Source organism: Cryptomeria japonica, chromosome 7 (genome assembly GCF_030272615.1).
Source record: "Cryptomeria japonica chromosome 7, Sugi_1.0, whole genome shotgun sequence".
Taxonomy (NCBI): Eukaryota; Viridiplantae; Streptophyta; class Pinopsida; order Cupressales; family Cupressaceae; genus Cryptomeria; species Cryptomeria japonica.
The window spans coordinates 508,808,668-508,834,704 of NC_081411.1; the positions used below are offsets into that span (position 1 = coordinate 508,808,668).

The 26,037-nt window shown below is 36.0% G+C and overlaps 1 protein-coding gene across 1 annotated transcript in view; it reads left to right on the forward strand.

Annotated features, from left to right (window-relative positions):
• Positions 1 to 162: 162 nt before the first annotated feature.
• LOC131060149 (uncharacterized) overlaps positions 163 to 26,037 on the forward strand; it is a 31,965-nt gene continuing 6,090 nt past the window's right edge. Inside the window, exons 1-6 of the mRNA XM_057993264.2 lie at positions 163 to 1,143; positions 1,362 to 1,535; positions 1,786 to 5,020; positions 5,206 to 5,266; positions 5,396 to 5,619; positions 16,105 to 16,372. Of these exons, the coding sequence (XP_057849247.2) occupies positions 1,409 to 1,535; positions 1,786 to 5,020; positions 5,206 to 5,266; positions 5,396 to 5,619; positions 16,105 to 16,159 (3,702 nt within the window). The 5' untranslated portion in view covers positions 163 to 1,143; positions 1,362 to 1,408 and the 3' untranslated portion in view covers positions 16,160 to 16,372. The remainder of the gene's footprint in view (positions 1,144 to 1,361; positions 1,536 to 1,785; positions 5,021 to 5,205; positions 5,267 to 5,395; positions 5,620 to 16,104; positions 16,373 to 26,037) is intronic.

The following is a 26,037-nucleotide window of genomic DNA, read 5'->3' on the forward strand; positions in this document are numbered from 1 at the left end:
TTTTAATCCGATGGGAATTGGGGTTTTAGGTAGTTCATCTAGGCTATATAATAAAGGTTTATAAGTAATTTAAAAAAATTCTTTTAAACAGAAAATTAAGATTGTTTTTCTGGTTTCTATAGATTGATTTCATAGACGTTATTAAAACTCATTGATTCATTCATTTAATCTATTAATCCAAATTATCTCTCAAATGATGTGCAACAGACGGTAGAGTGGATAGGGACTGGGGCTTTTACCTCGTCCTTCTTCCAGCTTATCATCCTTGCTGGTGCTTAGTCCACATTCACTTTACGCGTTTGCAACCTCCTCTTCACCTATATATTATTATCTCCTCTTGTCCAATGCGCAGACGATTTTAAGGGCTTAGTCACCCAACCGGCCAGCGCTGTTGCCAGCTCAGGCTCAAACATCGACAAGTTGGTCATGTTGGTTTTCCATGCTTTTCACTTTTGATTTCACGGTTCTCAGGTTCCGAGTTTGAATTTCGTGTTGTCCTTGGAGTCTGCTGAAATTGCAATTATAGAAATTTCTTGCAGACTTGGCGCTTCGATTCTTAGGTGTCACGTTTTCAGGAAATCGAAATGCCCGTTGACAAAATATGAGGGACTGGCTTTAAAAAGAATTTTGATGCAAAAAAGCAGTAAATGGTCTTTTTGAGGAAGAAATCATATGTAATATCTACAGAGGTTGAGGGGGTGGATTTGAGAAAGCACTGTGAGTTTCCTTACGAAAACGGAAATCACATGTACCAATCTGGATTAGAGGCCAGAAAAAGTCTTTGTTAAACCAACGACTCAGGGAGCTTAAACCTGACGCCAAGTCTTTGTTTTATTTATTTATTTCTGTCTACTGATGACAAGTTTCTGTTCTATGAGAGAGTAAGTCAAAAGTAAAGCGTCATCAAATTCCTGGACCTGAGAAAGCGGTATAGTAAAGTTGAGGAGAACGATTTTCGTTCAGTATATGCTCCTCAACAATCCTGCTCTCAAAGTTTAGTTCTTGTGGACGGAATAGCTGGTGTGTTCTAGGCTGGGCTTTTTCTTGGAAAAGACAGAGTTCACCTTTTTCTTTATCCTTTATCCTACGCACTGGAATTAGATGAGGCTGATGTTATGGTTGGAATCGGAATAAGCATAAATGGTAAGTACGACCATCGCAAGGTGCATTTTTTGAACAATTGCAGAAAACACGGAAAGCGTGGTAGGCTATATCTGGAATTCGGGACAATTCCAACACACATTTATCTAAGCCGCCCCTTCATTGAGAATTAGTCCTGAAACTCCAGGAGTCTTAACAAAAAGAGCGCAGTCTTCTAGGAACTGAAATCTTTATAATCTTTTTGTTTTACTCATTTACAGGAAGATTTATGATATTCCAGAGTTCACAAAGGTTTTTGTGAATCAAGATGTCAAGAGAAATATCAACAGCTGAAGTCAGATTAGTTCGTTGCCCCAAGTGTGAGAGGGTTCTTCCTGAGATTGCTGACGTTCTTCCTCTTTACCGATGCGGCGGTTGCCAAACCGCACTTCAAGGTATGCACTATCTCTCTCTTATAGACTATACTGTAATTGTCTTTATTGAAAACAATTTCACATGAAAAATTCTGTTGCCCTTGTGCGGATAATGCTGTTTTAAAACGAGTTATCACGGAAACTCTGGTTGCCCTTCTCTTTTGGTTCCAGATAATGTTTTAAAACAGAAACACCCAGCAAAAGCCTCTCAACAGAACTGCCCCTTTCATCGGATAAATGGAGATAATATAATTTTGTTTTCAATGTGCAGCAAAGAATCGTGGCGCGCCAAAGAGCGCCTCAAAAGTAAGTGAAACAAAAGCTGAAGCAATTCGTTTGCCATTGGGAAAGACGGAAAAGAATGGTGCAGATAGCCGTGTGGAGGAAGTCTCTTGTGTCGAAGCCAAAGGGCGGAGGCAGCATGTGGATGGCCTCACCCATGAATACCAATCTTATGAGGACAAGAAACTAAATTGGGGGAGCGAGTCGTCATCATCGGATGACAATGGGGGTAGGTGTTGTGAAAGAGTATCAGATGAGTGTTTTCAAGGTGAAAAGGAGGAGATTAATTTGGCACAATTTGACAATTCAAGAAAGCTGTCCCATAATTCCACAACAGTCGGACCTCACCCGACTCATAAGTACAGGCAGAGACAGCTCATATCTGATACAAAAAACCCCCTTTATCAGCCGCACTCTGAAAGCAGACAACTAAGGGAAAAGGCAGAAGAAATATCAGATGGATCATCAGACAAACTTTACCCGCCACATAGGAACAGGTTGGTGAACAGTTTAGGTTCGAGTTCATCTGATGAGGTACTTAACATTTCTCCTCGCCCTCGCCAAGATACCGGCTCCGCCCACTTGAAAACTCATAATACCGTCTCTAATCTTATGCCACCAGATTCATCGTCAAAAGGTTTAGATAGGTTGGAGGTCAGTGATAGAGTATTTGTGAAACCTTCTTGGGTTTCTGGACATCATTCTCCTCTGATTTCTCATGAAGAAGCCAATAGAGTAGAGGCTAGGTCTAGTGTGGCAGGGTTCAGAAAAGGACTACCAGGCCAAGTGCCAAGCAATGGGAGAGTTTTGCACAGGCCAGTTGATGACTCTAGTGCCGAGTGGGATTATTCTGTTCAGATAGATGGTGAAGTGGACCATCCAATGGATCATATGATACCAAACCCATATAACTTGCAATCTGCACCTAAGAATGTGAACTTCGGTTTGTTGACAGATCAATCAAAATCTACTCAACTTGAGCAGCAATTACAGAGAACAGAAATGGACATGGATTGGCAAAAGCATAACCACCATAATTTGCATTCTCAAGTGAGGGAAAAGAGCTTGGAATATAGTATTGGACCAAATAAAATGGATTATAAGCAGATTACTGACAACTTTCAGTCTTCACAGCATGTTCAACAGAGCCGAGATGTTAGAGGTAGATGGCCTCACTTGTCAGGTTACAAGCCACTGGAATCAGACAGACCAGAGTTTTACTTGAATTCCAAAGGTTCGTCACAGTTCAATGAAAACTATGACTATGGAGAATTTGATTACAATGGAAACTTACCACAAATGTATGAAACTGAATACCAAATCTTACAAAAACGGATGGAACTACTAAATAAACTAGATGAGTTGAGAGATCAGCTTAGTAGGTCATGTCAGGTTCCCTATTCTTCAACTGTGCAAACTCAACGCAACATCGGCAGGAGGGTTATGACCCCTGGATCTAGGCCAATAGTGATGGAGAGATGGCGGTCTCAAAATGGACATTCTGGTGGGTTTTTTCCTACTGTGAATGATGTGGAGTCTTCTTGTGGGGACTACTCAGATAGATCACAACAAAGTTCAGGGCAGCTGGTGTATGGTCCAAAGATGCAGTCCATTCCCCGGGTTGAACAACACCAAATGCATATTGCAAACGAGTCATTGCATGGAGTGATGGATGAAGAAGACATATCAAATGGATTTGCATCAAAGCATATAAATCCTCAGGATTTTGGGCACAGGATGTCCCATGGATATGTTGAGAAAAGAAATGCCACTTCTCACAGAATCCCACAGTCATCATATTCTGGGGAACAGGGTCTAAATCCACAGCATCAGAATTATCCTTTCTCTCATCGATCTGTTAATGAAGAGCAGACTACTTGTGCTTGTTGTTCAAGGCTTTCTTTGCAGCACCCAGGAGGTTGCTGTTCGCATGCTTATCAAGATGGAAATGCATGCCATATGCCATTACACATGCCACCAACTGCTTTCTGCCAGCAGCAGTTGCACACTGCAGCTACTCATTTGCACTTCAATAATTCCTTTCCAACTCGTGTTAAAGCACGAGATGCCCCAGCTCATAAGCATCCTTGCTCATATCATGAAGTTTCAGATATTCAGAAGTCTAAATCACAAGAGTCTGAACAAATTCTTTATCAAGAAAAGAAATATGCACCAGGACCAGTGACTAGAAAGCACATAACTTTGTCATGCTCACCCTTTGCAGGTGGTGCACCCTTTGTTCTTTGTGATAATTGTTTGCAGTTGCTACTAATACCTAGAGATTTATCTCCCAAAATGAAGAAAAAGCATAAACTTCGATGTGGTACTTGTTTCAGTATTTTTGTATTCACGGTTTGGTCTAAGAGACAAGGTATAACTGTGGCCAAACATATTGACTATCCATCCAGGCACATGCAGGGAAGTCATTCTAAAGTTCAAGACCTTGGAATTTCAGCTGCCAACCATGCCACTAGTTCTTCTAGTGCCATTCAAAATATGCTCACAAATGTGAGAGATATCCATGACAGTCCTCATTCACATGTCGATGATTCTGACATCTATATGTCAAAGAGTCAATCTGCTCATGGGAAACAGGATTCCCTTCAATTAGCTCCTACCGTTCAGAATGGTTTATTAAAATGCTGTTCTGTATCAAGCAAGCCTCATCTTCCCATGGTTAGTCTAGATGAAAAATTTAAAGATTTTCCTGTTCAGGATTGTGATTCCTCACCAAAATATTTGCGTGACATGAGAAGCTATCAGGCTAGGGACAATTTTACTATGGCTGAAGGGCCTCCAGCACCAGATATGGCATCACCTATTGCAGGCTCCCCACTTCATGAGCATTTTGGTTACTCTTCACCTTTGGAGATGATAAACAAGGTTCGCCTTGAAAAGGCTACTGTTACTAGTCACCAAAAGAGTGTGGAGTCAGGAAACTTAAGCCATTCCGATAACACTTTTGGCTGGAAGCATACAAAGATAGCTACCAAGCCTGATGTGGCTGAAATGGAAAATCAAGAAGAGCTGTCAAAAGAGTCGAGCTGGAGTTGGAACACTTCTATTAAAGGATTTTTCAAAAAGAGTTTCAAAGATTTGAAGAAAGGTAATCAAGGGTCAGAAGCTGTTAGGTCAAATGTTTTTGTAAATGGTAGGCCTATATCTGACAATTTGGTGAAGAAGGCTGAGGAATATGCTGGACCCATCCAACCTGGACATTACTGGTAAGCTGGAGACATTATAATGCTCCTTTTCTGAAAGATAAATATTTTAGTACTTATAGTGTTAGTAAATCTTCAACCATGTTTTGAATTGGTAGAATGTTTAGTTGATTTTTCTGAGAGGAATATATCTTTTAGATGTATTTCAGAGAAATTTCACATTTTTCTCTTCTGGATGATGCACTCAGGTATGACTACCAAGCTGGGTTTTGGGGTGTTATGGGGGAGCCTTGTCTGGGCATCATACCAGTATGTTGATTTCATCTTGTTCTTTGGTTTGTTTCTATGGCAAATTGTGCTTTTCATGGAGAAGTTAATCTGACGAATATAGTTCTGCATGTCACAATATTGATCAAAATCTGTGTGTGTGGGGTGCAGCCTTTCATAGATGAATTCAATTGTCCCATGCCACGGGACTGTGCTGGTGGAAAGACTCGCATTTTAGTAAATGGTAGAGAGCTCCATCAGAAGGACTTGGATCGACTTGCTGGCAGAGGTCTACCAATCACAAAAGACAAGTCTTATCACATTGAAATCAGTGGAAGAGTTGTGGATAAAGCAACCAATACTGAGCTAAAGAGTCTTGGCAAACTTGCACCAACGTAGGTTACAACACTTTGCATTATTACTCAATGGTATTCTTTTTTTATCTACAATAGTAAGATTTGATACCTAGAAACCACGTTTGAAAAAGTCATGTCACTTCAACCAAGCGTCTTCTCTCAAGGTATCATAATCAAAACTGTAAAGAATTCCTAGAAATAGAGCAAACATTTTTCCTACTAATATATCAAAATCGATTATTGGGCAATATTGGTTTGTATTGCATTTTCTAGAAGACATTTATGGTCTCAATCTCTTTCATGATCATTTACAACTTTATTCGTAAGTCCACAACTTTTTCAAGGGTATGCTTTGTTTGTCATCATTATGCTCTTTAGAGCATCTTAACCATAAGCCTATATGCTTTAGATTCATATTGGAAGTTCAGCATAAAAAGGCATTTACATATGATTGATATTCCCTCGTGGTGATGCTTATCCAAATTTATTGTTGTGAATCAATGTGTTGTGAGTGTTAGGAGGCACATGAAATTGGGCTGAACTGCAAGTATGTAAACCTCAAGCTTAAAGATACAATAATGGTAGCAATAATCTGAAAGTAATCACAAATAGTTTCGACTTAGCCAGCTGTCCCTAGATGGTAGGCAACATTTAAAAGAATATGAAAATAGAAAAATAAAGAACAAAAAAGGGGCAGGGTCCCACAAGGTTTCTACACTCTTTAGAAACCTAAAACCGAAAGAAAACATGTTCATTTTAAAAACCGTAAAAAACACAATCATTTGAGATACAAAAATTATAAGAGCTTTGGTGTTGTTATTTGCATTATTGGTCAATTTTAAGCTGTAATAACATTAGGGACATTTTAGAAATTGAAATAGCAAAAGGGTTCATTTGAGATAGTATAGCTGATTTAGTTTTAGCTTTTTATGGCTTTATGGTGTCTTATAATTGTTCTCTCATCTTTACATCATTAAGGAGTTTGTGGACTCAATCTCTTATTAAATCTTTCCTTGCCTGTCAAAGGAATATGGCAAATTGTATTTCCTGGTAGATTGCTGGATATGTATTACTGTTTGTTATGGTGTCTTAATTGTGCTTCACATCCATTTAAATTTCCATCTATTGGACGTGACACATATGTTAGACTATAAAAAGCATCCCTTGAGTGTGAACAATAGATTGGGATAAATGATCAGTCATTATAGGTCTTCATCTTTTGCAGCTCTTCAACTGAAACTTTGTAATGTTGCTGGTCTTGATGGAGAACGTAAACGATTTGAATGACGTGTTTTTATATTTGATAGAATATTTAAGATGTGCTAAAATTATAGACTTTCAAGGATATTGTGTATGTCAACTCTCTTGTGAATTCTCAGTTCAGCTTTAATTTTATGTAAAATGGTTATATAATGAATTTGGAATGCCTTATCATATGGACAATTGGAAAAACTTAATATTTATGAATTTCCCTACTTATAAATTGCTGTTCCCTGCCATTTCCAAAACATGGCCCTGCATTTTCTTCAATAGCCCCCAAAAGGCCTTCTTGCCTGCTGCTGTGCTTAAAACATGTCCACGTGTCTTGGAAACACTATGGAACATAGCTTGTAAGGGGACCTGGAAATCCACAGACTCGAAGAACTAATTTATTGTGAAATATTGTCTTAACAATTTGCACCCTATTAAAATTTAAAAATATAAGAAAATAAGGAATCTCATTTCTTCGCTGAGGGAAAATATAAAAAACATCTTGACAGAGAACTGCAAACCATAAGGGATGATCTTAAGAAAGTGATTAATTTGGGCAGGACTAACATAAAACAAATGTGCTGTGAGTATTCACATACTTCAGTCAGGAAAGAAGATGAGTCCTATGGAAGACAGATGAAGAATAATGTCATTGCAATCGATGAGTTGGAAGAGTTTGTGGGAGACCATCTTCACTTTCTCAAAGTGGAGTGCAAGGTAGCTGTGGCTCTTAACTGCTTGCCTTCCTCCTAATAGGTTTCCTTTTGTATGCCCTTGGCCTTGTTTGGTGGTAGGTTCTTTGTTAGCTCTCAGCTTTGTTTTGTTTCTTGCCTAGATGATATCTAGGCTGTTCTCTTGTGTTTATTGTTAGATATGTATATTCTAGACGTACTAGAGTTTGAGCTTTTTTAAAAAATCGCCTTTTCCTATTAAATTTTAAAAAAATTCAGTATTATTCCTAAAAATTAAAAAATATAGGCTGGATATATTGATGGAATCCATTACTCTAACAACTTCTTGTCTTAGAGGCTGTAAAGGAGATTTCCACTACTTGATGGAGGGGGGTTAAAGCAATTACAATTGAAAATATTCAACCCTGATAAGCGGGTTCTGCATGTTAGGGTGACACTGCTTATTCATATGGTTAAAATCTTGGAAGCCCTATCCACAAGAAGATTCCAATCGACCAGCATTAGTTTATAGTTGGTCACATTCCTACCAAGGATTTATTCAAATCTTTTTTTGACAAATATGCCTTTTTAGTGTCTTTTAGCCATCAAAACTGAGATAGGGTAAGTCAATGATAAACCTGGAGCTGTGAAGGAACTTATTAATCCCTATGTAATGGTTTTCCAATAATGGGGCATGGACAATAAATGCAGGGCACACACACAAATTTGTGTAGAAGTTGTTCCGAAAGAGTAATGACTTCTTAGAGAACGAATTTTGATACCATCCTCTCTCAATGGGTGAGCTTCAAGTAACCTTGTTGGTGATGATTAGAAAATGTTTTTCTGTCTACATGCTTTCTATTGTAAAATCTTGCTCGTTTGTGTGGGCCTTGATTTGCTCAAAGTATATCTGGAGGCTTGGTGTAGTTGATTAAAAAAGGTGATCTCAAATTGATTCTAAGGCTAGTGTTCCAAAATTATTACAAGATGAATATCAATTGAACTCTTTCATGTATCTTATCGAATTCTAACCAAGGCTTTGGCCTTGACATTTTAAATGTATTCAAATAAATGTGAAACACAAACAAAGGCTTCAAACCATTAAATCTAAACGCTATTCCACATCTAAATACAACCTCAAGATTAACCTAAGGAACATGCATAAAAGGATGAAAAAAAAAAAGAAATAATTTACCCACAAGCCCTGTGTTGCACAAATGGTGATTGTGCTTAAAGTGGATTGGTATGTGAGAGATTGGATGTGGTTACTTGCCATTATTTTGCATTCTAAGAATCATTTTTTTTGGTTTATATGATGTGTTATTTATAGATGTGGAGGATGGAGGTTGAATGAAAGAGACTGATTTGGAAGATCAATGGCTAGGGATGGTTGAAAGGATTGGATTAAGGAATCCTGAGGACATGTCCCCGGCCTTTTTAGGTGTGTCGCCATTTTTGGGATGTTTCGAGGATGAGGAGATGTCTAGGGGACATCCCTGGGCCGTCCTCAAAAATCGGAAAATTGCATGATATATTCCCGAAACAGGTGATACAGCAGGAGACTAGAAGGGACGGCCGGCCATCCCTGGGATGGACAGAGATGTCTCTGATGCCCCTCGACCGTCCTGAGACAGCTGGTCGCGCCCTTTAAAAGTCACATCTGAGGGTAAAGTGAACTCTTTTGTGGGTAAAGTGAATTTTCCTGTGGTTTATATCGTTTTCAGCCCCCTATTTAGCTATATATTCATTTTGAAAAAGCTGATTGGTGCCATCAGTATGTGTTTGATGCTTCATTTGCTGATTATCTTGCTGGTGTGAAGGTTCTTGAAACAGGTCCAAATCTTTTAAATTGCTGTTCTTGTTTTGCATAACATTTGGGGACCCATGTACCAACCCTGCCATCTGTTCATTATCTGCACTGCTTAGCATGGTGTTTGGTATAAAGTTCCAAGGTTACCAGGAGATGGGGGTACTTGGAGACTCCGGAGACTGGTATTGGTACTAGTACAACAAATTTTCAAAAATAGGAGACGGGGTACTTGGAGACGCCAATTTTTTTTAACTATAATTTAATAATTTCCAAAAACATATCATGACAGAGAACTTTGAAAACAAGAACAGTGGTAAAGTTTAACATTAACTTTAAAATTGAACAAAAATTGAAATTAAAGTTGCTTATATTGCTGATACCATAGCCAGTCTAAATTGTTTAGTGAATGTAAGGTAATATAGATGTTGACCACACTTAATATTGTCGGCTAAATAGTAAAGGCAATTTCTCTTTAGACTATTACAATGATAAGAAATCAGTCCTCTCAAAAAGTCTACACTATTGATAGATCCGATTACTATAACTTTGCATGGATTTTTGTCTTCCTGCAAAACTATTTCCTTATTAGTCATTTCCCTACGACTTTTCTTTGCTGCAAGCTTATCTTATTTGTTTGCTTTATTTTTTTTTTGCCTTTTAACTGCATTTTGCCCTAAGTTTTCTAGGAGGAGATGTCAATTTTTGGTCAGGAGACTTTGGAGATGGCAGCCAAAAGCACCTTATGCGTCAAGAAGTTTCCGGAGACGTCTCCGGTACCGGAGACGCGGGTACCGGTATGGGTCTCTAGGGGTAGGAGATGGGTCTCCTAGTAACTATGGTATAAACCTGTGTGATCCCTTCTATAGATCATCCAAATGCAACGAAATGCCAGGGGTCAATTATCATAGTCTTCAGCACAACCAAGATATGTATATGCCTAGATGCAAAAATTTCCACCCAAATCACTCAATTGATTTTCTGTTGCATAATATTCAAGGAAATATTATGTTTTCTGTTGTTTAGCTGCAATGCTAAGCAAAGTGTTCAGCATATTCCTCTGTGATCTCATCAAAGGATCATGTAGACACAACAAAAAGCCAGGGTTCAATTCTCATAATCTTGAGCACATTTAAGATATGCACATTTCTAGCTGAAAAAATGCCCAACCATGTCACTAAAATAGATCTAAGTTTGATCTAATGAGAATTCTTTCTCAGATGAATGACTTATTTCTAGCTGAAAAAATGCCCAACCACGTCACTAAAATAGATCTAAGTTTGATCTAATGAGACTTCTTTCTCAGATGAATGACTTAGACATAAAAGGAGCTTAAGCAACACTGTTGGTTTGGGAGATACACAGTGGCAATCAAGGCCTCAAACCATGGTAGCTCAGATTGCTTACAACCATTTTTTCATGGGCACACTTAAATACTCTTTTCAGGCTTTATACCAGTGCTACAAACATACATTGCATATGTTTCTACCATGCAGAATTTAGAAATACAGAATATTATTCAAAAGATGGGCATACACGTGGTGCAATAAGTAACATTGTCAAGGTGTTTGTAACAAGGAGAGGATTTAAGTAAGTTACAACAGTGTCACGTGCATTGGTCACCAGTTGGCAACTTTTTTGTTCTCTTCATTTTGGCACCCAGTGAAGTCAAATGTTTGCATCCCATTGCAGGGCAAATCCTAGAGGCACTGTCACCAATTTGGCCAGATATGACTCAAATTCAGTCTTGTCATGATATTTTGGACCTGCCAGATCCGTCCAATTTCATCTGGATTTCTCAATTTCTATACAAAATTTATTTAATTCCAAAAAAATTTGACATCCTAAACAAATTGAATTCTTAATAACCTAGTAAGTATGCTTAGAATTAGAGGGAACTCAGTGATAACAGCCTATGTTACCCCAAGTTTCAAGAACATTCAATCAGCAAAATAATCAGCAGATAAAGCATCAGACACAGACTAATGGCACCAATCAGCTTTTCGAAAATAAATATATAGCTAAACAAGAGGCTGAAAATGATATAAAACCATGGGAGAATTCACTTTATCCTTAGATTTGAATCGTAAAAGCAATTTGAATTAAGTTTTGACATTTGCTAATTTGTTTGTCTCTCATGTGAACTCTCAATATTACACAAATGTTATGTATTAAGGTTCTATGATGTATAGATGAATGCTCTATCAATGTTATCATATGAATATTTAAAACTTCCCTATATATTTTAAATTTTCCCTATTTAATATATAGCTGTCCCCTTTGCCGTACCTTGCCATCCCCAAAAATGGCCTGAAAAATCAAGGACCCTGAAACTCGTCCACTTTTCCCTTGCCGTCCCTGTCCTAGAAACTTGGGGTAACACAGGATTGGATGCATGAGAAACCTTGAGTGGCACCTTGTGATTGGTGTACATGAGGAGATCTACGAATCAAGGAAATGGGAACATAATTTGAATTTGCAATGGCATTTGCAAAGGCACAAATTGCTTCTCATATCAGGGGCAAGCACATCACAACCTTGAAACTTTTCTTAAATGGAAATACTGCTTATTTGATAGACACATAGCATGTAATAATTTCCCGAGTAAAATCAATGTCCTGTAGAGACTTTTTTGATATTGCAAGGGCAGCATACTTTGCTGAAGGATGACCAATATACATGTTGACAAAGGTGCCACTTGGGATGCTTTAGGATTTGCTTCAACTTGGTTTTTGAGTAGAAATTTTATGGCAACAACACACATGCTCTTCTTTTCCCTAATAAGGTAGACGCTTCTGAACTTGCCTGTTTCAAAAGATTTTTCAACATGAAAACAATTGAAGGTCCACCTTCTGTAAATGTTGATGCCATTATCTTTCCCCCATTTTCACAAAGACTACATATGAGTGAGTTACATGTAACAGTAGTAGGCTTCAAAGGGATCTTGGACATCTCATCATGCAGTTCAGAAGGCAATCTCCACATAGCATATGCTCCTATCATTGTATTCCATGTTGTTGTATCTTTTTTCAATACTTTCTCAAACATTCCACAAGCACACTCAAGATACCCATATTATAAAAAAAACCCACCATAATGCCAAAAGGAATGGCAACAAGAGAACCTTGTAGTATAGCAGCTGTGTTCAAAATAAAGTCTGCACTAAAGCACATGAATGGGAAAAGAGATGTTGTGAGGACCACTAACTTTATTCAGTGTTTGCCATCATCACATGAATACAAGCCTCCACTCACATAATCAGATAATGAATTAAGAGCATAGCACACAATGAAGGTTGTGACAATTGCACCACCCCCAATGTATAGCATGCCAATGATTGCCTGTAGGATGACAAGAAGCACACACATAGAAACTTATGCCTGTGTGCCCACTAATGTTGACAACATGACAAAGTTTCTTGTTGTTTTAAAAACATCTGTGGATAAGTTTCTAACCTGACTCTTCACTAACATCGCTCTCCAAATTTTCTAAATCATCACTCTTAGCATAGCCATTTCTCAGAGTTAGCATCAAAATCATCAATACTCTGTTTCAAAGCTCCCATTTTGGCGCAAGAATGAGATGCTGACAAAGGTTGTGGAATTTGGAATTATACCTGCCAGGGTGTATTTGCTAGAGTTTTTAAAGCATTTTTAAATCTATTATATGTATATGTTGCAATCGTGGCATTCCATGAGACGTCATCTCTTTGAGATTTTTTTTTAAAAACAATTCACTTACTGCCTTTTTATCTTTGCAATCATGGCATGCCATGAGAGGACATTTCCTTGAGGCGTGCATCAAAAAGTTAACATGCTTTGTCTATATTTTCATGCTTTGCATGTAAGTATCCCAGGGCAATTACAACCATAACATTTGACAACATTCCTCTATCCTTTATGCTTCGTTGTGTGCCTATTCATTGTTCTAGAGTGTTCGTTGTAAAAGTTGTGGAATTTGGTTTTGCGCCTTACAATCATGGAGGCCATGAGATGGAATCTCTTTAAGGCGATTTGTTTCAATGTCTTGGATTTGCTTCTGCATTTGTATATATGTCTGCAAAAAATGTGCACCTCTCTTTGCATTGTGTGCATGCAAACTTCATGGGAGTTGGAAGAGGATATAACTACTTATCTTCCTCTATTTAGGTGTTGGCATCTAACTTGTGCTTCGGAATCATTCCCTTCTTTGGTGCTTTGAGGAAAGAGTTGATAACTTGTATCGAAGTATCAATAAGATTAAGCTTCCTTCCATCATCGGCACTTTGAAAGAGGAGATAACAATTTACACAAAATTGCGCATTTGAGTGGAGTTGCCAACTTGCATTAAAATACCAATGAGTTTTAATTTCTTTTGTTCAATGTTCGAGAAAGAGACTTATTAACCTCCATAAGGTTGTGCATTTTAAATGTAATACATAACCATTACAAAATGGCCGATCAAGTCAACAAAAACAATAATTTGTCCATCAGTGTTTGGAACTCAGAACTTAGGAACTTTTGAAAGTTCAAAGATTTGCATTTTTGCAAATTTCATCTACTACAAACTCTTCATTTTATCATCAAAAGGGTTATTAATTTCCTGCATTGGTGTTTGAAATAGCTTTCAAACCTGCAAATTCTAAAACTTATTTGTCAAGCCTTTTAGCATGGTGAAGGAAAAAATAGGCATAATGTTTAATTGGATCAATATTTTTTCATGAAACTTTGCTTCATTGTCAATAATAACACCTTGAACCTCCTTGCCAAACCATTTTACTCCAGCTCCTAAGAAACTTTATATTTAATTGTTTTTGTAAATCACCCCACAAAAAGTTGAAGTTTTGAAATCTCCCAAGCTAGAAGGTGTCTTGACCTGCACTTGTCACATGTTGTTGAATAGCCTTAGGATTGTCCTTGTAAATTATTTTCACTTCCCGTCTTGCATATTTTCAAATTTAATTGTTTTTTGCAAATCTCGGCAGGCTGCATCACTACTTCTGAGTGTTTTGATTGAAACAAAGGAGGTTTTGCTTGAAATGGCAAGAGATACTCATCCTGGAATTATCTATAAGGATTTGTAGTCCAGAATACTGACATCTTTTATCCTAATGATGGATAAAGTGGAGTGATGGGAAATGGTGATGTAAATGCAAATTTAACACACTTTCTCAAGAAATCTCTCTCTTCAACAATCATGGACTGTGGAAGTCTCAAATCTCTACTAGATTGGATGTGTCATTTGAAATTAGTTTCAAGCATGTATATTGACATAATAAGACGTATGTGGATTTACTTTTACTAGAATATCCAAGATTGTTATTGTTCCATGATCATCGAGTTTGCCTACTTCCAGCCGCTTTTGTGCTTTGTAAGCAAAAGCTAAAATTATGACAGTTAAGTTTTTTCCTGTTTTTCAACCATAACTAAACACTTTTAATGAAGTAACACATATCATATTTACTGCAGAGAACAAATGATTTAATCAATTGAGCATTATGACTAATGATCACAAGGAAAATATATTCCTACAGAGGCAAAGAAGGAAAACACCTTGGTCTGCACCTCAATTGACCATTGATTCATATCATTCTAAATTCACTCAAGATTTTCTTTCACAATGAAAGCTAAATCTTTTCCAAAATGTTGCAGCTTTTGAAAATTGACTATGGAGTTATCTTCCAAAAAATTAGCTTGGCATCTTGTTTTCTTAAGGAAATTAATTGTTGCCAACATTATTCTTTGCCATGGACACTTGCAGCTGTCAGTGACCATCCAAGAATCCCCTAGAAGGTGTTCTTGCCCAGAATGAATGGTAATAAAAAAGGAAACTGAATTCAGTTTGCAGTTCACAGCCAAAGTCCTTTGAACAGTTTCAGAAGATATGATCAGATATTTCCTATTTACTACATAATGTAAAAAACCTTAATACATTATTATCTATCTCAAAACCATTTGTTTGTTTTGTGCAATTGCCTCTTTAAAGATTTTGATTAATGTGTTTTATTGAACTGAAATCTCTCGCTTTTTAGAGTTGCATGACAGAAAAAAAAAGGTTCAGGATTACAGATAAGAGCAGTCAGTGTGGGAAGAGAATGGAGGATATGTATAATGGGAATAATTCATGTTCTTCCATTTGAAAGTTGTGAAACAGAAAAAAAAGGTCAGGATTATAGATGAGATCAGTCAGCATGCAAAGATCATGATAGATGATTGAAGAAGAAAATATGATTCATGTTACACGAAGTGGAAGATGAGTTCGTGGCTCACTTTGCAAAATTGCCCTATGTGTGTTTGTGTGCATGCATAAACTGCAATCCTAGTGTTTGCTGGGGATAAACCTCACAGGATCTAATGTGGTTCAATCCTTGAACATATCTAGGAAGATTGAGGTAAAAGACCAGATGTAGGACACATGTAAAATATCCTGTATGCAAGACATTATCAGAAATTTAATTGTAGAGACCTCAAAATTGTCATTGACATTTAAAGAGTTTCATGATCTCAATGACAAGATGATAGAAGAATTTTCTACAAATCCTGTCTGATACAATTGCCACAGTCAAAATCTTACCGAAGTACATAAAAAATCATCTTTGTTCTCTGGTTTCTATATGCCATGCATGTTTTTGTGGTTAAATGATTTGCTATGCTTTTTATATTCTTATATGGAAATATAGTTGAATGTAAAATGGAATTTCGAACTAGTGGTCATAATTATATGATAAATAAAAATAAATTTTGTGTATATGAACTTTCCATGCATCTTATTTCTGTTCTTGAGAACTTTATTGAGCAATCATGTTGTATGCTGTAGGCTTGAGAAAGAAGGTCATGGACTTGGCATGCGTGCCCCAAGGAAAAGATTGTAACTGATAACTTTCTTGTAGCTTTCACAATCTAGATAAACTTTGGTCTCATCTCTTGATAGTGTGGCTAAGGCTGAGAGGAGATTTATGTACCCTGATTAGAAAGAATGGATTAATCCTGGATTGCTGAAAAAACATGAAAATGACTGGTACGGAATCTTCTACAGAAGCAATCAATTCCAGAACAAAAGTCATACACCAGTTTTATTCTTTCAGGTAAATTACATGTTTCTTTTGCTAAATTTAGTCTGTTTCTGCCAAGTGTATATTCATCATACAATTCAAATGCAGATAAGTAGCACTTTCAAAGAATACAGGTGAATGTTTGCACAGTAAGATATGTGTTTTAGTTGCTATTTTGAGAAAGTGACTCTTTCGAGCATAATTTTCTCAAAGAGAACATGTCTACAACATCTCTTAAATGCTATGTGTCTTATGCTTAATTAACTTGAACTCTCCAAAATCATGTTTCTGTATTAAGAAGAAATATACCATCTGTTAGTACTGAATTCCTCTTGTTTTTATCTAATTTTTGTTTGAATCAAATTTTCTGTCAAACAATATCAGGCAAGAAACAATCTAAACTTAAAAAACAACATGCATGTACAATTTTACTCTTGAAGAGCATAAGGAGTCTAAAGCTGATAAGAATTGGGCTGTGTAAGTTGTAAGCTTAGTCATAGAGTTTCCTGTTTTTCCTCCAAAAATTCAAAATCCGCTGAACACAAATAGAAGCCCCCTAAAATTATTACTATTTACATTAAAAAAAATGTTTCTTACATTTAAGATCGTTGGAATTCATGGATAAAAAATTACCTTATTTGTTTAAAAATTATTAAAACTTTAGGGATTTTTCTTATTCCTGAGATACATGATCTTATATAATGCGTAAAAGCATGTACAAAACAAACATTTTGGGGCTTGCTAATATTTAACTTTCTTGGAATTTTAGAGTCTGATCAGACAAGTGTCTCAAAATCTGCAAACTGACTGTATTTTGCTATAGTTTAGAGCTGTGCTTGAGGAACTGAATTGAGAGACAGACCCAAACCTATACCCACAGGAATGAACTAGCAGAAATTTGATTTTTGAAATTTACTTGCCCTATTTTTCAAATATTTCAATTTCAGTAAGCACTGGTGGTGTTTACAAACACCTTTAGGGAATCTGGTGAATTGCAAGGGTCCTGTTCTCCTTAGATTGATCCCAAGTTGGACTAAGTGAATGACTTCGGTACAATTATCAAGGGCAGCAAGTAGTCGTGCAATGGACTTAGGCTGATGCGTGTTGATGTAATCCTATGATAATGCTGTTATGATTCTCTCATAAATGCTCTTCAATGATTTCTATGTTGCCTTTGATGGTCTCAGCATGACTTCAAATGAATGAATGAATGTCTTCAAATGCAACAAAATAGCATATAAATCAACACATATGTGGGCCAGGTTGGATCACAATGGTTTGTGAATTGGCGGATAAGGTGTAGTTTTAATCTGCGACTATGGAAACGACTTGGGTCAAGTCTATTTCCTTGAATCTCATCTAGGGATGAGGACCAATTTCTAGAGATGAGTGATGATGGTATCTGGATATGGTGATTTCACGAGCCAAATTCACACAAGAATATTCTATTTGTAGACTACTAATTGCATTAAGGATAGTCTAATCAAAGTGGGGCCAAAAATAAGGGAAATGGGCATGGGTATGTCATTTTGCCATTATAATGTTGAATGTTTATAAATATTTATTAATATTTAATATTATAATAATTCAATAAGCTTTTTGATATCATAAAACATATTTTTGAAAATTAGATATGACATACATCATAAGTAGCAATATTTCGAGCTTTATTTTTCAATGGAAATTTGGGTACTATGATTATCAATATTTTAAATGCCATTTAAAAAAATTAATAATATTGTTCATATTTTTTAATGTGATTGTTATCATTTTGGGTTACTTTTTTTAAGTATTCGATGTCATCATTGGTATTCTAAATGTGTAGATTGTAAACCATTGGCACCTCCAAAATCAAATGCTTAGGGATGGAAACATGTAATTGTGATCGTAATAATATAAAATCTTGTTTGTGTAATTATCCTTTTAGTAAGAGTTTAACAAGTGTAGTGGACCACCAACTTTGCATTTTAGGTGGTCATGGAGGGGGTGTTACTAAATGCTATGCTGTAACTTCATCGCTTCAAATTGTTCTAGAGAAAGACCAAGCCACTTTGATCATAGGAAAGATGAAATTGACACAAAATAATGGAGAATCCAAAAGGAAATGCTTAGGTTCACAACATGTTCTATCTCTTCCTCTTCAAAAATGCCCAAGGCCACAACAAAGGTATTAGTAGGAAGTGGAACAATGAATATCCTTTGGAAACCAATATAGAAACATCATGTGAATGGTGCACTGCTTTATTTGCTTTATTCAAGTGCTGTTCCATTCCATGTAGCCAAGAATTTACATTAAAAAATGCTATCAAAAAATTGATGAGTTTGGCAAAGGGTATAAAACTCCCACTTCAAAGTCTTTCAGGGCAACTTGTTTGAATAGATCAATGGAAAGTATGAACAAGAAATTAGCAGTAATCTAAGCCTTTTGGAGTGCAACAAGCTGCACCATATTGAACAATGGATGGTCAAATATGAGTTAGAGGCGATGGCTTAATGTTTTGTTGGTTTTCCCTCAAGGTGTAGTTTTCTTAAAATGATTGACACCATGAACCACAAGAAACCATCCCAGTATATTATTCAAATATTAGAGGATAGTAATCTTTAAGTTGATTTGGAGAATTTGGTTTGAGTGCAAACAAGATTTTATATTATTACGATCACAATTACACAAACATGTAATTGTTGTCTAGCATGTTGAGAGATCTTGTTTATATTCATAGTAATTGACAAGTATGAATGAACAAAGTGACAAAAGACTCCATCTCTATTTCACAACTCCAACATATTCAAGAAATCATAGCTGATGTAGAAAATCTCAACTTTCTTAGTGATAAACTTAGTGGTGCATCTAGTGATGATGATATTGATCCAATTCAATCATGTGCTTCAGAGTATTGACTCTTGACTGCTACTTCCTGACAAAAAAATTAATTTAAAATGTGATTCTTTGATTAGCTTATCATGGTTTATAAGTCTGGACATCTCTTTATATAGTTTTCAAATCTATATTGTAATATTTGACTATTTTGAAAATCTCGTGGATACATTTTTTAGTTAGAAAATAAAAATAACAAAATAATGCAGATTTATTTTCTTTGAAATTAATCTCTATTTTATTCTTAACTTCACCAGTTTACAAACATGTTCCAAATCTTTTCCTTGCTGAAATTGAACATGAAATGGAACATAATGACTTTGGTGGAAAGTGCCACATCTGAATTTTTGTAAGGGAACTTTTTTATTATTGTTGCAATAAATTATCATGTTTTGTTCTAAAAGTTAAAGGAGTTCTTGATCTCTAAGAGTGCACGAGTTTTGGAAATTTATAAATGTTTCTTAGATTTTTCTTAATACTCAAATTTTGCAAGAGTGGGGTATGTTGGGGCGCATAGGAGAGGCCATTTCTGAATTATTTGTTTAGTATTGGTTTTTCATGAAATGATAACATAGCTTAGTTATTGGTTTGGGTTTTGGTATGGGGATTTGGATGTGCTGATATGGCAAATTTTTTTAAGGGTATGGTATGTTTTGGGTGCATTTGTACAAAAGCCATTTAAAAGTCATATTATATACATATTTTAGCTTTAAATTAGGAATTAAGTTTAGAAAACTACATAACTTGCATATAATAAATAAAACTGCCATAAAATATTGCTTTGAATATCATTTTATCAAACTCGAGTGTCATGATAGATAGGCATTGTTCAATATTAAACCCTATAATTTACTTTAGTTCCTACCAGTTTCATTATCTTGGATATTAAAACAATCAAGGTCACAAATTGTATTGATAATCAATCCCATTTCAGATTATGTTACTTTTAAAATAATTATAAAGTGTTTAACTAAATTAACCCAAGTATTATGTTGGATGCTAATATAAAATGTGACTAATCTGAAGCTAATATCAGTAGATTTCCACAATCCATTAGTATGTCTATATGAGCTTCTGGATTTGATTGTGTGAGATTTCCACAAAGGAAAAATAACATAAAGCACAATTAAATTATTCTATTAACAAGATGTACTTGTAGTTAAGTGTGATGACAAATACAAAAATTAGAGTGCGAGGGAAAAGCAGTAAAAGTTGGTCACATCAGAAATGTTCCACTAGTAAGAGCTGACCTTCATCTTAGTTGACATGCCTCTATTGATATTAGCACTTTTATTTGACTGTTTGACCCAATACAACCCACATAGCTCTTCCCTCCCTTATGGTTCACATTCTGGTTCATAATTTGACCTTTTTTCCTTGACTTGGTATGACCAAGGTAGGGTGTACAATTACATATGTAATATAATATAAAAATAACCAACATTTATACAAAATGTACAAAATGAAAAACAAAATTGAGAATGCAAATTGATAATTCAATGACAATTGTGAGGAAAATCATTATGTTAAAGATAAATGAAAATAGTTTATATCATAGTAACATTACCTTGGAATCAGAATTGACTAAAGACAAACCAAAGTATACAAATAATTCAATTATGCTGATTTAATCGGGAAAATCTTGGTCAAACTTTTTCTTTTTCCATGGACACAACACACAGCAATTTCTATTTAGTTTTTTGGAAAAACAAAGCAGGCTTTTGGAGGTGGCAACCACAAATAGGATTAAGAAGCACGGCCAACCCTTGTAGGGATTTGGGGCATTACCTCTAGCTTTTCCCACCATACTCAAATTGAGGTCATTGAGGCCACAAGGATGTTCATAGCACATGCTATTTTTGGGTGTTAAATAGCAAATGTTTGGGCCAGAGGGTCTACTTTTTTTTGTTTTGTTTTTAGTCCTTTTTAAGTACTTTCAAAAGTGTGACAAGTGGATCAAGTTTTGACCTCACAGGGATAGGGACATTACGGACAATAGATCATCCCCAAATTCATGTGTAACATGGGGGACATTGCAAGGGATGTCCCTAAATTGGGTACATGTCTTGGACACGTTCCTTAAAAATTTGCAAAACATGGTGATGGGGGAGGTGATGGTTTGTCCTTGCCTCCACACCCTTAATATTTCCCCAAATGAAGGTTGTCCTTGCTTCCACACCCCAAAACTTCCCCAAATGAAGGTTTGACATATAGTCATTAGTGATGTCTCCCACAGGTACATTGGTATTTGCATGATATTTAAGTTCAATTTATAAATTTTTGTTTTTTTTACGATGTCAAGTTTTTGCAAAATTTGAGTTTTTGAACTATTATGGTAGCTGCTTGAAAAGATCTTTCAAGTTAGATCTCTCACCCAAGGGTACCAAAATAGTTGCAAGTATGAAGCCTAGAAGGAGTTTTCACTTATTACCCATTTATTTGAATGAATCCATTTAGTAGTGTTTAATGCAAATCCTTAGAGTGTACAATTGAGAACACATAATGTTAAAAAGCGTTTCTAAAAGAGGAGAATGGAGAAGATGAATGCAAACATGACAGAAGGAAAAGCTTGTGAAATTAATAATCATGGCACTTTCATCGTAGATGAGGATTGCAAGATTGATACAAGGCAAATGGCCAAATATGTTGATGCAACACAAGCTACAAAATTCCTGCAAGATCATCTAGAAAAGCAGTAAAATTCATTTACCTATGCTTTCTTAAACCTAGTTTCTAGTCTCATCTTTAATTTTATCCAAGTTATGGAAGTAATCTTAACCTCTAATCTAATTTCTAAGGAATCTTACAATTTGGGTCTCATATTTTACTACAAAGGGTTAGCTCCTTGTTGGATGCATCCCCATTCATTGAATCAATAATCATTTTATTGCTCCTCATTGAGAGGATCAGTGTCTTTAATTAGTTTGTTAAAAAGCAATTCCAATGCTATTCCATTCCCACTACCTCCACTATGCACGTCTTGTGTAGTAGCATGATGACCCTCATCCTCGATAGAGACTATGAAAAGTTTGTGTAATAGAAGCATCCATGTTGACATTATTAGGGGCTGCATCCCATTTCCTTATTTTTCCCACCTGGTCAACTTGCTCTAGTGAGAGGAAGCACAAGTTGAAATGCACATAGAGTAGATCTTATATCTTCTATTCAACCCATGTTGGTTTTATTTAATTCAGTGGATAAAGGAAGCAAAGTTAGTAAAACATTTACAATTATATTTAATAGCTTCCAAAGAAAAGTAAGAAAGTTAAAAAATAAAAAATACATACCTGTGATACAACTTTGATTGTAAGAGACTTTAGGTAAAATAGGTTTTTGGTCATGTAGGTACCATCATGTATGGGTGTCTTTCTTCTACTTTTCTTGAAGAGTGCTAAGATTGTGATGCATTGAAACTATAAAATTTCCAAACTCATTCAATACTCTGTCCTCTACATCTAGATAAGGGAGAGTCTAGTGAATGTTACTTGTACCCTTTGCTAACTTTAACATCTTTATATGGTTGCATCCTCCTTGGCAAAGAAGGTATCATTGTGCTGAAATACTTGGGGGTCAAAGAAAATAGTAAGAGGAGCAAATGTGCGGTCATCTTGTTCTATTGTTCAACTATTGTTATTTGCTGTTATTTGAAAAATGCTTCTTAGGTGCATTTCTCCTTAGATCCTATTATTCCCCTTATTCTTTCTACCATGGAGTCAATATCATCATATTTCCCACCCAAACATGGTTGATCTGTACCAGCAAACCTGATCATACTCATGACAGGCTTAGTGAAAGCCAATATCATCATCTAGGAGCCAATGCTTCAACATTTTGGGCCCTCCTAGTGTTAGACTGCCTCCATATGCTTTTGAAAGTTATTGATTAGTATGATGCTCAATGCCTTTTGCATTTAGAGAAAGACCTAAAGATGGCTAGTGTTATCATGATAGGCAACAAATATTTAGATCTCCTCGAACTCTTAGATCTCTTTTGTCGACTGATATTTGTGTCAAGCATATGCATCATGAAGTTTAGTGTGTGGATGACACATGGTCTCCAAAATATGTGCCCATATCTTGCCTTAGTTAATACCCTTGCTGCTCTGCCAATTTGATGTTGTTTATCATAACTTGGGAAATGTTATGAGACGCCATTATCTCAATTGACACTATCATGATGTTAGTAATGAAGATTGCATACTTCACTTGCACTTCACAATTGATTGCCTTAAATACATTTCCACTTTAGGGGACATTGCAATGATATTAATTAGGGGAATAATTTTGCAATCTTTCCATCCATTATAAACAATGGGCGGTATCATTTTGACCCATGACTTGTTGATTGGCTACAATGACGTGTCAATTATTTTTTCCTTGGTTAATAAGGTGGTGCACACCTCTTCATAGCTTGGACCTATATATTTTGTGGATTTTTCATCGATTTCCCTCACCATTTCTTATCAATATGGTGATTTGACAAGGTTGAAAGCAAGTCCATTGACATAGATACCCCACACATCATGATTGAAGTTATGCAAGGTGGTGGGGCAATTGGATTTAAGATTATGAAATTGACATACTTACAAATTCTCAAGTTGTTAATGGTCAAGATATTTTGTTAGGGCAAAAGGCATTAGTTTGTATATTTAATTTCTCAATTCTTCATTTAGAGAAGATCTAATCATAAGACATTCTTGCCCCCTTTGCTCTCCCCTACAAATTGAATAAATAATCAGAAGTTGAAACCTTCAATAGAAATGGACAAGTGGCAGTTTTATGCCATACACATCGGTTAATGTAAAACTAACCTAGATATTGATCCTTTGCAAGGGATGATATCTTTTAGTGAACACTAAACTATTGGGATGAATTCCATCTCAATGATGAACAATTCTTTCAAAATGGAGCTGGCAATATTGCAAGCTTAAGAAATGTCCCTTAATGGGTCCAATATGTTGAAAGATGGATGGCTGTGGTGTGTGGACGGAAATGCATTGAATTTTAATTTTACGTTTATGTGAAAGACCTTTTAGGAATTTTATGGTCTTTTCCACAACATGCTTTTGTAATGCAGCATGTTGTTTTTAGGAAGACAAATCAAAATATATCTTTTTTCATGGTAATAATGTTGATAAGAAGAAATGTGTCTTTCAATTTGATGTATGTTTTTAGGACAAAATTAATTCACTAATGATCCAAGATTCATGTATGCATTACAAATTACTAACCAGGGTTGGAAAAATATAATGTGGATTGGTTACTAGATCACCTAGATGTAAGGATTTAATCTATGTCATAGATAGTTGACTTTTATCTAAAATATTTGTTTCATGGCTGTAAATTTGGGGTACAATATAAGTCAAATTGTTTATTGCCTCATAAAACTATATGTAAGTTGTGTGGTATCTTGAGTACATTGTAGTAGAGATGCAATGTTTCTCAACAAGGTGTGAATTGAATTCTAAAGACAAATTGGTATGATCTCTATTTAGTGCAGCATTGTAATGGGTTGAATGAACTAGTGCCAGGTGCGCAGTCACAACAAAAGCAACCAAAGAGAATAAATTCAATGCAGGAAAATGAAAACCTTGTTTGAATTTGTAGAAATATTACAAATGTATGGGCATTCACTCAGTATAGAACTAGATAACCCATAGACCCAACATAGAACCACTTGATCTGGAGGACAGGTTCTCTTCTGTACGACACTACTACACCCAACTTGATGGCAATCATACTTTATACATATTGATTCTTGTGCTCGAACTGCCAACCCCTTCTTTTAAAAGAAAATGTCAATAAATTGACATGAGTCACTATGTTTGGCATTCAATTACTAATTGAGCACAAGGAAAGAAATTTGCCAAGTTTCCACAAACTAAAGAAAACTGATGTTATAAGAAGAAATGAATTAAACTTCAAGCTCTCTTTAGAGTCATATAACTGAGCAACTACATGAGAACCTAGGTCAACCACAAAAGATGTGCTACTAGGTCTACAAGTTTTTGTGAGAGAGCTATGAAATTGGATTGCATGTGGTCAAGAGAATTTGGCACAAAGAAGACGTGTGGATGAAGAATGTGTGAATGGCATGAGTCAACATAGAAGCTTAGGTACCATCCCATAGTAGTCCAACCATGTGTGTGTAGTAATGCCATTGATAGAAAAGGTGATGTAGAGGCTTGTGTGATAGTGTGTAGGATGCATGATCAAGACGTGTGAGATTCATCCAACAAGTTGTGCTCAAGAACAACCATTCAAGGTCCATGAAACAATAGATTGCAGGCAAGTATGTGTAGGCTGCAATGGGTTGTGCATGCACTAGAGGCACAAGGCACACATGGTGGTATGGGACTAACACCTGCTCAAGATATACACAAAATGACATAGAAAGCAAATGCATGCAAACATGCAACAAGGCAATAGGGCGTGTGCAAGAAAACAAACATGCACAACACGAATTCTATTTTGGGTGATACAACATTGTTTGACCCCTAGGATGCTCCTACATTAGACATCCCACATAATAGAATTTTGAGAACGTTGCTCAAAATTAAGATTGCATGAAATATTGATTTGGCCACCCAAGTAAACTTACATTGCTTGTAAAATTCAGGAGTCTTCATTAGGTCCTTTACCCTTATATTGAATCAAATTTCTTTATATTTTCTCTACTGGGTTTTCTTGCTAATGCATGAGTCCAAAATCTATGCAATCACCTTTTACTACTTTTTAGGCATGTGTTTTCTCCAATTTGGCACTTCCTATGGTTGCATAGAATCATTAGGACTAGGTGCTTGGTAGGAGTATAAGTTTAAGGC